At 41.2% G+C, this 14990-nt stretch overlaps 1 protein-coding gene across 5 annotated transcripts in view; it reads right to left on the bottom strand.

Annotated features, from left to right (window-relative positions):
* Nucleotides 1-14990, bottom strand: part of ST7 (suppression of tumorigenicity 7) — a 249460-nt gene that overhangs the window by 14162 nt on the left and 220308 nt on the right. For all 5 annotated transcript variants that reach the window (XM_053896838.1, XM_053896839.1, XM_019418043.2 and 2 more), the window contains one exon: nt 6240-6390. In XM_053896838.1, the coding sequence (XP_053752813.1) occupies nt 6240-6390 (151 nt within the window). The remainder of the gene's footprint in view (nt 1-6239; nt 6391-14990) is intronic.

The following is a 14990-nucleotide window of genomic DNA, read 5'->3' as shown; positions in this document are numbered from 1 at the left end:
CCCATTGATTTCCAGTGACCTCTCATCTTACCCACTATATGGATAAGGATAGAAGATAACGTGGGATATTTTGTCTATGTTGGCCTTTTTCAAAGAGGATCTCAGAGAACTTTATATAGACAGATTACTTGTAGTAGTGAGAAGTGAGTTTGAATCCTAGCTCCACCCTATTAAAATGTGAGTGCTTCCTCATGCGCCAGGGATAGAAAGGTGAGCCACACACTGTCCCTGCATTGATGGAGCTCACTGCCTGCGGCGGGAAACAGATGATCCAATAATCATGAAAATCAACGTGGAAGTTTCCCTGTGATGGTGCCCCCATGCTGTGCATATCTAATAAAGGAGTCGTGGAGGTGACAGGTAAGGATGAGCTAAACTTGACCAAGCTAACAACTGTATGAGACTGGGTGGGTCATTAGTCTGTGTCCAGTCTCTCTGTCTGTAAACATGAGAATACTACAGACTCTGAGAGGCTTCAAGAAACTAAGTGTCTCGGGGCGCCTGGGTGGCTCAGTCGGTTGAGTGGCCGACTTCGGCTCAGGTCATGATCTCGCGGTCCGTGAGGGCTGTGAGTTCAAGCCCCGCGTCGGGCTCTGTGCTGACAGCTCAGAGCCTGGAGCCTGTTTCAGATTCTGTGTCTCCCTCTCTCTGACCCTCCCCTGTTCATGCTCTGTCTCTGTCTCAAAAATAAATAAATAAATTAATTAAAAAAAAAAAAAAAAGAAACTAAGTGTCTCAACATGGGGTCCGATGGCCCAATAAAGGTTAGGTTTCTCTTCACATTCTCTTTCTACTAAACCCAAAGTTCCTACTTTCTCTATCAGGTCATACTCTTGCTAATAAGTAAAAATGCTGCTTGTTTATAAACAACTAGAAGTGCAAATGACAGAGCAGAAAACTATCATCAAAATACAAATTTTACATTGTCACCTTTGAATGTAAAGTAGGTAACTGGCTATAAAGGCTAGCTGTCTTTTATGAGACATTTGGGCACAATAATAAAGAGTTCTAAAGTCAAAAAGCCTGGGTTCTGATCCACATTCTTTCACTAGTTATGTGGTCTTGGGAAAATCACCCTCCCTTGATTAAATGATGTACCGGTCCAATTCTGAAGAGAAATTCTGGAATTTTATAGGAGATTCACTAACTTGCTGGCGACCCTCAACACCTGAACACTCTGTTCCTACTTCCATGACAGTACTGCCTGTGTGCACACTGTATGTTATATGTGTGTGTGTGTGTTTCTAGATGTATATGTGACTATATAGGAGCAGACGCATATGTGTATTCACACACACACATATTAATGTTTCTCTCAAAGCATTTAAGAGTCTTATGTATCCTGGTCTCTCCAACACAACGCCTGGCACAAAGGAGGCGCTCAATAAATGTTCAATGAATAAAGGAATAAGTGAACTAATGCACAATCAGGAAGAGACACAGTTTTCCTTTTAAAATCTCAGGCGGATTGAAATTACGGCCCATCGCCAAGATAGAATAAATGAAAGGGACAAGCTGGTCTTACTGGGCAGTAGGTGACGAGGCACTGCATGACATCTGGAGACTGGCTATGAGAGTAAGTTAACTACGACCAGAAACTTTAGCAGACCATCACTTTCTCCCCAAATTATAAAATTTAGCATTGGCTCTATGGGCTGAGTGGTGGGGAAATCTCTCTTTAGCAGTCCAAAAGGTGCCAGCCTTTTGGAGGAAAGGTTTGGTTAGAGGAAATGCCCCAAGGACCACATCTTACAGCAAGCAGCATTTACTATCAGGTTCAAAGAGAATAAATTAGAATCAGAATTTCATCCTATGCTTCAACAATGGGCCATTTTCTCCTCTCAAAGGAAATATTCTGCCTTAGTCCCCCTCAAAAACACCACCTTCAAATCTTATACATTATTTAGTGAATTCTTTGGGGAGAAAAAAATCTCCAAAAAGAAAATAAAGAGTCTTACTTGGTCAAGTGGAAAAAACGGAAACAAAGAAAGGCTAAGTGATTTACCCCATGGCATACTTGTCTTCTGATATATAGAACTAAGAAAGTTAAATCTTGAAGTTCGTAGTTGCGGTCAGCAGACTACCCTGCTTTGTAAAATAAATACAGCTAAAATGAGCCTTGTAAAGATCGAGGTAGGAAGGAGATAAGGCCACATCAGTATTTAATATAGGTAAAACATAGATGTGCCATTTAAAATAGGGCCCCATAAGGCGCAATACTGTTGTAAATAAGACCCAGTTCAAATGAGATCCCTCATTTATATACGTTTTGTATATTCAACTCAGACTTGCAGAAATGTGTGTGTGTGTGTGTGTGTGCGCGCGCGCGTGTATGTGTGTGTGTGTTTGTGTGTGAGGATAACCAGAACCTACAGTGTTTAAAATAAGTGTAATTCAGATAAGGTGGCAGCTGTGTAATGACCTAAGAAACATATTTTTAAATCTTGTAAATTAAAGCTTTTCCCCTTTCTTGATTATCTTGACTTTGAGGAACATATTGTGCAATTTCAGGGGCTGGGATAGTGATGAATCAAACATTTTAGAAACCTTTGAAATGCTGATGTATTTGTGGTTGAGGACTCAGGTTTTTTTTTAACCACCATATGTTTCAAACCCAAACAATCTCTGCCATGCATCAGCTGGACTTTGGGGTTTTATCAAAAATGTGAGTTATTTCAGCCTGATTGGTGGGAAATTCACTTAATTCCACAAGATGACTAACGCTCATAATAAACTCATTAAAGCGCAAAGCAAAATATAATCTCCATCCCTACTCCTAAACCAACACTTTTGACAGAAGAATGTTTTTTAATCTCCAAAAGATCAACTGACTAAAAGAATACTCATTCTTAACATGGGAACTGGTGAAATTAGGTACTGTTACCTTCCTCCCTGAATTCCCTTTCTAATGAAAGGGGAAGTTGAAAGGGAGTTGGGGAATGGCCTTAAATTTCAGAATGAACTAGAAAAGATGTAAAGGACAAAACCTAAACTAGGAGGCTGGTGATGTCAAAAGGCGCCACCACGTGGTGCACTGGAGGAAGTGCAGCCTCCTGCACTCGGGCACAGGCGGTCTGAGGGACCTCTGAGGGAGACGGAGCGGTTCACCTACTGTAGTTGCCCCAGAGCAACTGCCTTGAAGCCCAACACCCTGGGGTGGGGAGAGGGCAATCGATATCATCTGTGATTCACAGTTTTGAGAAACTGGGTGTGTTAAGTAAATACCACTACAGGTAGCCACGTTGGAATTGTAATTCAAGTCCTCTGATTTAAAGTCCAAACTCTGATGCCTCCATTTAATTTAACTCAGAATGGACACAGGTCAGGAAGCACTGTCAAAAGACTGCACATGACTGTCCGAAGTTAAAGTGGTAATTCTTCTAAATTCCATGAGAGATTTAGAGGTTTGTTCATAAAAAAAAAAAAAAACCTAGAACTTTGCAGTGAAACATACATATATGTGCTTGTAGAAAAATACATATGCATGTTGAGAAGACTGGAAAAATACAAATATGAAGGAAAAAATCTCTTAAAGTCCACTTAAAGATGCATTTATTTCCAGTCTCTTTCCTTTGTTTATATGTAGAATTTATTTTTTATAAAATTGGGCTCGTTCTACATTTAAAATATTTAAGTCAACATTCCACAACAAAAATACAATTTTATCTAGAATGATTAACTTTCTAAACACTAGAAGAGGAGTAAGTACTCCCGAGCCTATAAGTTGTGGTGTAAATTGAAGCTTCCAAGCAAATGTCTCAGAGATAACTGATCCTCTTATGCTTAATCTATTCAGGCAAAAGCTACATAGCTGGTATTATAGAAAAGAAGCCTGAAGAGAAAGTGGACCTGGGTTTACATCCTAGCTCCACCAACAGGGGCTGCGAGACTTACAATAAGCCACTCCTCTCGGGGGCCGTGGTCCTCTCTTACACAACTGAGGTGGCCACCTCTCTCTCTCTCCGGTCTAACTCAGAACGTTGTCAGGAAGAGTACATGAAATGATGGACATGAAACTCTTGGTAAATTACCCAGCTGTACGCCCACTCTTGAAGGTGGCTGGTATTCTCCAAGACACCTGTGCCTAGGAAGCACTCACACAGTTCCCATCTAGAACTGCATGGTAGGACTCTCTTTTCAAAAACTTAATAGTAAGTAGTGTAACTTCCTTGGAGTGGTTTCTATTTATCCGTAAGGATCAAATGCAGAATTTCTCTTTCTTTGAGGTCCCTGACTGCCTTGCTATCCTGGTTTATGTCTAAATATTCATCTCCTCTCTTCATTCCAATAAAATCTGAGGTAATTACATTCCCCTAACATTCCCACTCTGCTAGATTTTGGAGCTCACCAGGTTACTGCATATTTCTTCAGATCTCATTGTCCTTCCCAGTTGATTCAGAGAATCTCCCCATTGTTATCTGATTATATGGGTAACTCATTTCCAAACAAAATTTCCAGTTATTCCTGAGGGGATTTTTTTTTATGGTTATGCCATTCCTAACACCATGTCTCTATCATTTCTTGCCTCCCTGTTTTGATCCTTTCGATACAACTGTAACTTTCTTATCAATTTTGCTATGTTTCCCAAATGCTAATCTATGACTATATCTTTATTTGGTTAGCCAATCAATCCACTTAATTTTTCCACAGCTAACCCTAGTTGAGGCCTCTAATGTTCAATCTTGCTAGGCTTTTTCTCTCTCTTTCTTGTGTTTAAACAAAAATTCCTTTTGTCCTTTTTGGGCAGAACACCTTAAATGCAGTAATAAACCAAACCCAGTGGGGACTGTACACACGCCTACACATGCCCTCAGTGGAGTGAGCTGTCTTAACATAGGACCGGGACACCTGAAGTGTGTTATTACACTTATTTGGGGGGGGGGGGGGGGGAGGAAGCATCAACCAAGTCAACATCACTCAAGTTATAAATAGCAAATTATTTAAGTAAACTCACTATCAATTCTCTAAAGAAGTATTTTCAAAACTAAGCAAAAAACTTTCAGTCAACATGAGTCCCATCTCTGTCAACTTACTTTTACCCCATTCCCTGTGGCTGCCCACCCCCCCAACCCCGCCCCCTTCCTGCATCAATTTGGATTCCTGTTGGATTCGGGTGGGGCAGGAAAAGGGAAGAGCAGAAGATTATCAAAATAAAAATGGAAGCAGCAAAGATAAACAGAGTGAAAGGGATTAAAAAGACATTCCTTTGTGAGGCTGATCAGAGTAGGAGTGAACTAAGAAAAAATTATCAAAAGATTAATACTTGTTTTGTTTCCCTATGAGAGGGGAAAAAAAAAAAAAAACACCCCATGCTACATGTTGCATTTGTTTTGCTTAAACTAATAACAGTCTGTCAATGCACATATCGTCCAATAATCTGTAGTCTTGGGCCTTTCCTCTCAATTTGCATTCTTCCAAACAGCCCTGCCACTTAGCACAGTGTCCTTGCTTATGACACTGTCCTAGTTCTTCAAGGCTTGGTTCAAATTCCATATGACCTATAAGGTTACCCATGACTCCTCCACCCCACAGACCTCTCCCTTCTGAAAAGATCACTGGGCAGCTGCTGTCTGCTGGTTACTCCTCCCAACTAGATGAGACGCTCCTCCAGGACAGGGAGCGTTGTCTCACCTACAATTAAAGCCTCTTCTCCTTCACAGAACGGTTATGCCTGCCACATACTCAGACCGATTTATCCCTACATCTAGCCGATAGGCATTATCCATTAACACACCAATGCTCCACTTGCCACCAAACACGAGGGTCCTGTGGCCACTGCTCTTGTTCTGAAGCATAACTGCAGACCCAGCTCCACTGGAGGATAACTGTGGCTCTTTAGTCAATCCTTCTAGAAAAGCCATCCAGAAGTGGTAGTCAGAGCCCAGCCCGAGGCCTAACCCCAAGCCAAAGATTCCCCTGAAGCTGAGGGGGTGTCCGGGTCTCCAAAGAGGGTTTTCCAGTTATAGAATGCTCCTCTGCCAGAACAGTCCAGATTCATCCCATCTATTGTAAAACTTGCTTTTTTAAGGTTTAAGGATGGCATCGCCTCAGTAACACCTACCACTGCTGGGGAACTGAAGAGCCTCATTAACCATCCTCTCTCAGTGATAGAACATTGCAGAGAAGAAGAGCTATAGATATGCAAATCGTCATTATTCATCACGAACATTCAGGGTAAAAACAGTTTGGCATCTTTTCATGCTCTTAAAAAAATGTTTCAAAGAAAGAAAATTACTTACTGCCTTCCCACGTACAATGCAAAAGATTCAAAGCCCCTTCCACCCTCTTCCAGTGCGCCAGATGAAAGAACGCATATGCTATTGCTTCACTGTCCCCTCGCTTCAGGATATGTTCTGGGGGTAGAATTAAGCTTTTCATTTCTAGTAGGTACTGAAATAAAAAAGGCAGGAGACAGATGCATTAATACATTAGTAGCGTGGAATTCAATACTGAGAATAGAGGTTGATTTCTCTAAAGCCACCACTCATAAGCATTTCATCAAACCTGCATCCTTGTTAGTACATTTGAAGGCAATTATGAAATCATCCAGCAACCCAAAGTTTGCTAACAGATAGTTAGCCTTGTACTAGTTTCCTACAGTGAAGATCAGAGGCTTTGAGGGTAAGATACTCTAATCAAAGAAATATATGGAGACTCAAACGGCAAAAAGGAAAATTTAGAAGACACAACAAGTTGATATAATTTTGTAACCAGAATGAAAATACGTAAAATGGACACATGAAGGTTAAGTCATATGACTGAACTGACTGTACTAGAGAGACTGACTAGCACTGCCCATTAACTTTTCTGTACAGACTTACCAAGGAGAAGGACCTAGTCCTGTGAAAAGAGCCACGCATCGTTGTTCACATGCAGAGGGAGGAGGTGTGGCAGCCCGAGCCCAGGAAGACCCCAGGGAGGGGAACGGCACAGACCCCAAATTATACTGTTCTTTTAGATCTTTCCCAAAGTCTGAAGGGCCCTCAGCTTATGCCTCCTCATTCCTCTCTTCCACAAAGGAGATGGGAGCACAGGGCCAGAATGAATTCTTTGGTGTTTACAACAGAATAGAAAGGGAAGCAAATTTAGGGTGGTGTTTTATACTTGCGAATGTTAACTTCTTTTTGCTGGCTGCCTCTTCCCTGGGCTTCACTCCTCACACACACATACACACACACCACCACCATCACAACAATCCATGCATCTCCTTCAGAATGGACATCAGCAGATGATGGAGGGATGTGTTTAATGAAAATGGGACAAACACAGTAAAAGGAAGTGCTAGGAGAAGAGATGTTCAACAACTTTAATGTCGGAAACAACTGCCTATGGATTTATCTGTCAGTGGAATTTACGACAGAGGGTGAAGAATGGAAGAATCCCGGTATACAAGATGGAGGTTATGATACACCTATCAGTGCTCTGTTATCATCTCACTGGGGATCTATGTGCTTTGGGCACTCTGAGTGTAGTTGCCTCTAAGCTTCCTCTCCTGTTGGTGCACCCAGTATTGGGATGCACTGCCTGGCAGGAGCCAGGAGGACACTTCTGCCCTCCTGGTTCAGCAAGTGAAACTTTCCTCACTCTGGGTCTGTTCTGTGAAGAGATGTCTAAGCTCAGGCCTCATATCAGGCAGGGCAAAAAAGTGAGACTGCCTGCCCAGAGTGTAGCAGAGAAGAGCGGTGCAGCCATCTCACTTGGTTGGGCGTGCATAAATGGCCCTCCTTCGACAGAAAGACCCCCCATAGGAAGACCTCTTCCCAGACTGGTCCATGAAAGGTGTTTATTGTTTTAATGGGAACTTCTCAAGTATGAGTTCCAAAAGAACTTTTTGGTCATATGGCTTTTTAAATTCTACAAGTCACTGTCTTCCTCCATCTTGTTTTCAAACAGTGCAGAACAAAAGTCCTTTGGGGAAAATTACAATTTTGAGTTACCTAGTAATCCAACCAGTACTACATTTATAATGAATAGCAACCATAATATAAATATCAGGGTGAATTTTATGTTCAGAGATACTTGGCTATCCTCTCATGATCTTGTTACCTCAAACGAAGCTATTACACTGTATGTTGTCACTGCTCATGATGTTCTTAAAAGAATCCAAGGCAATGAGTCATGAGAAAGATATAGAACGGGTAAAGTGCTATTAATTAATTGTATTAATTAATTGTTTCAGAGTAAGAGAAGAAAAATCATTTGGTTACTCTTCATAACCATCGGAACAAAGGAAAGGGTGGGGCGCCTGGGTGGCTCAGTTGGTTAAGCGTCCGACTTCAGCTCAGGTCATGATCTCACGGTTTGTGGGTTCAAGACCCGCATTGGGCTGTGTGCTGACAGCTCTGAGCCTGGAGCCTGCTTCAGATTCTGTGTCTCCTCTCAATCTGCCCCTCCCCTGCTGGCTCGCTCTCTCTCTCTCTCTCTCTCTCTCAAAAATAAACATTAAAAAAAAAAAAGAACAAAGGAAAGGGAAATTTTCTTGCCTAAGATGAGCCCTAGGATAAGATTTTATTTCTGAGTTTCTAATAATTATTTAATTATTAATTATTATTTAATTATTTAATTAATTATAGCCACGCTGCCTACCAAACAGTCAATTTTTAAAGAAAGAACATGTTGTATGAACTCCGAAACAAACTAAATATGAAAACCATTAGTGCATGTGGCCCAGTTATACAGAAACTTCTTCAAGTCTCTGAGAGTCAGATGGTGGCTGAAAGAAAAGTGTAAACTACCATTCTTTTTATGTCTATGATTAGGAAAGCCTTTTAAAGTGATTGCATTAAGCATCTACAAGAGAACTCTTCTCTTGACCTAATGAACTGTCAGGAATAGGGGCCCCTGAGAAGAAGTAGGCCTGGTAGCCACCCACATTTGTGGGTAGACATTGAAACAAAGTCAGGTATCTCACCGCTGTGTCGGTGCAGGTAGGGGATTGAGCTCGAGCTAGCTCGAATACAGGCTCTTTGCTTTTGCATCGGACTCAGCTCCCTGGTGGTCTTTGGAGATCATGAATTCTGGGCATAACATTTGGTCAGGGCGGGGTAAAGAAAACCTGTGTGTGTGTAGAGGAGTAGAAAGTTACCTATAAAAGGATATAATAGATCTGCATTACCCAATATGGTAGCATCTCCCACATGTGACTATTTAAATTTAAATTGATTAAAATCAAATAAAATTAAAAATTCATTTCCTCAGTCCCACTAGCCATATTCCAAGTCCTCAAGGGCAGCATATAGTTAAAGACTACCATATTGGACAATGCAGAGACATTTCTATTAACATAGAAGGTTCTACTGCACAGCACTGTTGTAGACAATGAGAGTTTCCAATCTTCAAGTAACTAAAACAACTTTTAACATAAAAAACTTTATAGACACCCATGATAGGAATTATAAGTAGAGTATCTATCGATTGAAAATACACAATATGGCAAAAAGCTACAATAAATGTAATAAAGCAAGAATTCATTTAAAAGCATTGCTGGCCACCAGGGCATCTAAATATACTTGGAAAATAGTACACATGTGTGTGAGACAGATGGTTTACTCAGCTTGCAGGCTGAATGTGGTACATATGGCTTCAAGGACATCATTGTCCATAGCCCAAAATCGGGTCATGAGGTAATGCTCTGTTTTTCCTCTAAGCTGCATCTGATCTTTGTGTATGTGTACTTTTCACACATTGCCTTAAATTCGTTATCTATGTGCCTTTCCCCTCAGCTGAATCATTAGATCCTCAAGAGCATGAATCTCACTTCCTAACGAGTCTCTCAAAGTGGGCATCCTTGCTCTAATCAGCCTCATGAGGCTAACCAGAGCAACTCACCAAGGACACTTAGTTATCTTCTCATCGAATCTACTTTATGGCAGAAATAGGTTATGCCTATAAAGGAGATTTATACTCCAGTATAGTTCCAAACAAAATGTTGGCTCTAACCAGATGATGAAGGCTAATAACAACAATGTGTTATGTTTTTGGCCAGGCTTAAAAATGGCTGGCAAGATCGGTTCTCAACATGTGCAACGTTTAAATTAGAAAGGCATGGAACAACATTTCACATCTTACTTGTCAAGAGAAAAATAAATGGAAGAGGGCAGATCCCTATCCACAAATATGCAGAAATCAATTAGAATAGCTGTAGCTCGCAAATCAGAGAACACTCTCTGCCTGTCTGTAATAATTATTTGGCTCCTATTAGCTAAGCCAGCATTCCGTGCTATCTTGCCACCACCCTGCCTCTAACTTCCTTCCCAGATTCTCAAATCACATTGATCTTGAAGTTCAGGCTTCTAGAGTTTTCGGAAGCAACTTTCAAAACCTATTTGTCAGAGTATGATTCCTTATGTCCATAGGAACATATAAAGTCAGAACATATAAAGAGGAGCTGATTAGTGCCTTTTTATGGAGGGATGTAAGCAGAGACAGCTCACCTGTCAGGAGATCTGGCCCATCAGAGGCCACCCCAGGTGACTGCTCAGTTCTCTTGTGTTAAGGTTCTAAAATTCTATAACAATTTGAGTGAAAATGATCCCAAGGTTACACTTCACCATAGATATTAATGTCAAGGAATTAATTTATACCCCACCCCGTTTTGTTTTGTTTTTGGGTTTTTTTGGATTTTAAATACCAACAACAGAAGTCATATGAAAATCATTAGAAAAAAAACGGAAACAAACAAAATGAGAAAGTATAGATTAATTTTAGCACATTTAGCTAAACTTAGGTAAATTCAATACATTTAGGTAAATTTTAGCACATTTAGATGATGGTTACCAGGCTGCTCCCAAAAATCAGCTCGTGGAAGAATACTAGCATGAGAAAATGTTCATGATATATTGCCAAATGAAAAAAATAAGTGTTTCATACAGATTATGATTTTGGTAATTAAAAATGTATATGTGGGTATTAAAACTTTGGAAAGTTACAGATTGAATGTTAATGGTGGTTAAATATTTGATTTTATGGGAGATTAATTTCTTTTTGTGCTTTTTTGGTGCTTTCTAAGTTTTCTGTAATAAGTCATTTTTATTTCTCTCTTTCTCTCTCTCTATATACGTACATATGTGTGTATGTACATATGTAATACAAACCTCTTTTCTAAACTTGCAGTGAAAACATAAAAAACAAGCCATACAAACAAACAAACAAACAAAAAGATAACCAGGGACAGTAATTTTTGTATTATTACAGTGCTTTGGTACAACTAAACCTGAGAGAGGCTAAAAGCCCAGAAAAGATGCTTTAAAAATACCAGTAAAGAGTTCAGAGAATAAAACTAGTGCTATTTGGAAGACATGCTATATATTTTGAGTTTCAATGTTGCCTACTCCCTGGACTCAGTAAGACCCACATTGGAACAGGACAAAAATACCACAAGTACCCATGGCTCTCTTGGGTCATGCTGTGATGGGGAATGAGACGCACAGCACCATGCCCCCTGCCCGCTGACACTTTGACCCACCGTTTGAATCCCGGCTCTATTGTCCCATTCTGAGACCGTGGACAAGTTATCTTATTTCTTTCAACCTCAGCCTGCTCATCTGTTAGAATAATGAAAATACACATCTTTCCAGTTTTAACTTTTGAAGATTATGTAGGATAATATATGTAAAGTATTGACACAGTACCTGGCACCTAAGCGTTCACTAAATAGTAGCTACTTTTGCCAACAAAAAAAATGAAATGTTCATATTACTGTGGAGGTAAGTTATGTTTCTTTGTGTGTGTGTGTGTGTGTGTCCCATAAACTACGGAGTCTGTTTTTAGGTTAAATACTTCAGCAATTTTACAGTAGTGGCAGGTCAGCTGAAAAGAACTGGTTACTGGGGTCCCTAACTAACCAATCTGGAAACAAGCACAATGCCAAGCTGAATTGCCAAATCACCACTCAGGGGCCCTCTTCACAAGGTAGCTGCTTCTTGCTGGCTCACTTACCTATTCATCAGTTACTCTGCTACATTCAAAAGATACAGGAATGTCCACAGCGCATCACAAGGAAAGATATGGGAGTTCCCACAGGGTACTCTAATGACACACCTATGGGAGCACCTACAGCACACCTCAAAGGCACCTAAAGGGCATGGGCATGAATTGGTCAGGTCCCTAGATGGATGATCCCTAATCTTTGTAGGAGTGTGTGTGTGTCTGTGTGTGTGTAAAGACAAAGAAACAATAAAATTCAACACGATGACCGCCTTAATAAGAGGTACGTACAGCTGACACTTGCACAATATGGGTATGAACTGTGTGGGTCAACTTACATGTGGATTTTTTTCAATAAATGCATTATAGTACTGTAAATATGTTTTCCTTATGATTTTCTTTTCTCTAGCTTAGTTTATTCTAAGAATATAGTATACAGTACATACAACATACAAGATATGTTATTGGTAAGGCTTCTAGTCAATAGTAGTAGGTTCCTAGTAGTTAAGTTTTTAGAGAGTCAAAAGTTATATGTGGATTTTCAACTGCATGGGGAGTTGTCACCCTTCACCCCTGCCTTGTTTAAGGGTCAACTTGACTTAGTACTGGTAGCAAATGAGAGGCGTTGTGTCTGAGAAGGTTTCACAGAAGAAGGAAAGTATGAGTCAGTCTTACTAAACAAATTAGTTTACCTCCAACAACGGCGGGGGTTGGGGAGGGGGGCAGAAGTCCCTGCAAGGCTGGGCAGAGGCACCAAAGCATGAAGGGGCATAATATGCTTGTAATCATGAGGACCTTAAGTACTGACATGGCAGTCACTGCCGACACTGACGAAGCACTAACAAGAATCAAGTGTTACCTCAGGTACGCCTTACAAAAGCTCTGCGACGCAAATAATATGATTCCCGGTTTATACATGGGAAAATGAAGGCACTGGGAAGTTAAGTAGCTCGAGCAGGGCTGCACAAATGGTCACTGGAACTCAGGTTTTATGCTACTCTCCAAGGGAAGCAGGAAAAGTAGATTGTAAACAGGTCTTCCATGATATGCTCCAGAGTGTGACCTTCACTCAGAGTTTATTCCATGGTTTTCAAACTTTGAGAAACAGAAAAAATTTGGTCAAAAGAAAAAGAGAAACATGACAGAGAGTATGTGAAACTGATGTAAAACAAAGCTGTGGGGAGCCCTGGGGGAAGGACCCAAGGGAGGTCCGAGGGATTCTTATGGCTCCTAGGAAGACAGTTTGAAAACTGCTGCAGTGGGCAATTGAGAAATGAGTTGGTACAGTTTGTGGCTTTGAAAGAAATGGGCAAGTCACGTGTAGAACCACTGGACAGGAATGAGATTGAAATTAGCAAAGTCTTGAAAGCTTCTGTCATGGTTTGGGTGAGGGGGTGACAAAACTGAGGCAGACTTCCCCAGGACTTGGTGCCAGGCTGAATCTGAAGGCAAGAAAAGGCATTCAGGGTGACTGTGAAATTTCTAGTTTAGGATACCAGAATAATGTGAGATAGTTAGCTGAGATAAAGACACAAAAGGACAGTTGGAGTTCCTGGAGTGACAGCCTAAAGGCAGTGGGGGTGTGCAGGTCTCGAGCCTGGAAGAGAAGCTGGAGACAGGGATTTGGGTGTGCAGGGAGAGGCGGGTGATGGAGCAGCAGGAGCGCCTAGATCTCCCAGGAGAGCTTCAAGAAAGAAAAGGATGGGTAGTGAATGATGCTCCCAGAGAACCAACCTGAGGGACGGGCAGGGGAGGAAGTGATGTAGGAGGAGAGGGCCCAGAAATGCAGAGAAAGCCAGAGAGAAGGCAGTATGGAGCTAACCAATACAGCTTGTGGTAGAAAAAGTGGTCAGTGGGGCAGAACGCTGAGGAGACATGATGTAGGATAAGGTTTGACAAGAGACCAAAGGATCTGGTGACCAAGGAAGAGGTAACCTTGATGGCAGTGGCCTTAGTGGGAGCAGCAACAGTGCTTTTTGTTAGAGAAAGAGACCTTTTAAAAACTGTCTATTCCTGAGAAACGTAGCTAAAAACTGGTTTCTGCTCACTTTCCTCTAGGTCATATTTCCACAATACATTCTCCTTTCTCTAATCCAAAAAAGCTTTGGAACAAAATATGACTCAATTCAAAGAAACTTATATTGAAATAATATTTCTGAAATGTACCATTGATATACAATATCACAGACAATCTGCCAGAGTATTTTGAGTTTCTGCTTCCACGCTTCAAGCATTTTTAAATGTTAAAACCCACTACACGTTTTGTTTCCTAAATTGGATTAAAAAGCAATTTTATACTCTGTCAATCAGCTTTACCAAGACATGAAGGGAGGACTGCATTAGTGTTTGCATGAAATAGAATTTCCATCACTCTAACAAGGTCCTGTGGATACTCCATTAGCATATACAATTACCAGGATGTTTTCCCCACAAGCCTCTTAAAATCCCCATGAAATAAGAATTTCTAGATTAACATTAGATGAGGTTTTTTTTAATGTAAATTTTTACCAGGAATGCATTTCTGTCATAACATTTTCATTCTTTCCTCTCTGCTTTTTCATGACTTCCCACACTCTGAGACTTATAATTTAAAAACTACATACCTAGTAGGCTGGACCCTCACATCAATATTTTGTCAAGCCGGGGCTGTCCTGCTAGTAAAATGAGCTTCAGGAGCATGACAAGCCCTCTTCCCCCAGCATGGTCAGGGACTGCCCCCTTGCACACCCAGCTGCCCCCAGGGTGGGACCAGTAGGAAGAGCCCATAGCATACTTTAGGCAAGATGAAGATAAAAGCTTTCCCTTCATTGGTGCTGGTGATTTTTCTGCATTTCTCTCCCTCAACAGCTCCACGCATAGCACCCAGGCATCTCAAGCAGCTGGGACTTCCTCAGCCCCCCGCTGCTCCTCTGAATGCGTGTGGAGCCTCCAGTTCTAGGTGTGAGACCTCACAAGCTTGGGGTTTTCCTGTGGTGGTAGTGATCGGCCACGGGCTTCTGTTATTTTCTAAACTGTATATGCAAAGGTGCCTTGGGGTTGCTGGGCTACCTGTTTTCTCATCCCAG

This window comes from Panthera pardus, unplaced genomic scaffold (genome assembly GCF_024362965.1).
Source record: "Panthera pardus isolate Hobbes unplaced genomic scaffold, ASM2436296v1 HiC_scaffold_8, whole genome shotgun sequence".
Lineage (NCBI taxonomy): Eukaryota > Metazoa > Chordata > Mammalia > Carnivora > Felidae > Panthera > Panthera pardus.
Note: the sequence above shows the minus strand (reverse complement) of the source record. Positions and strands in the feature narration are given on the sequence as shown.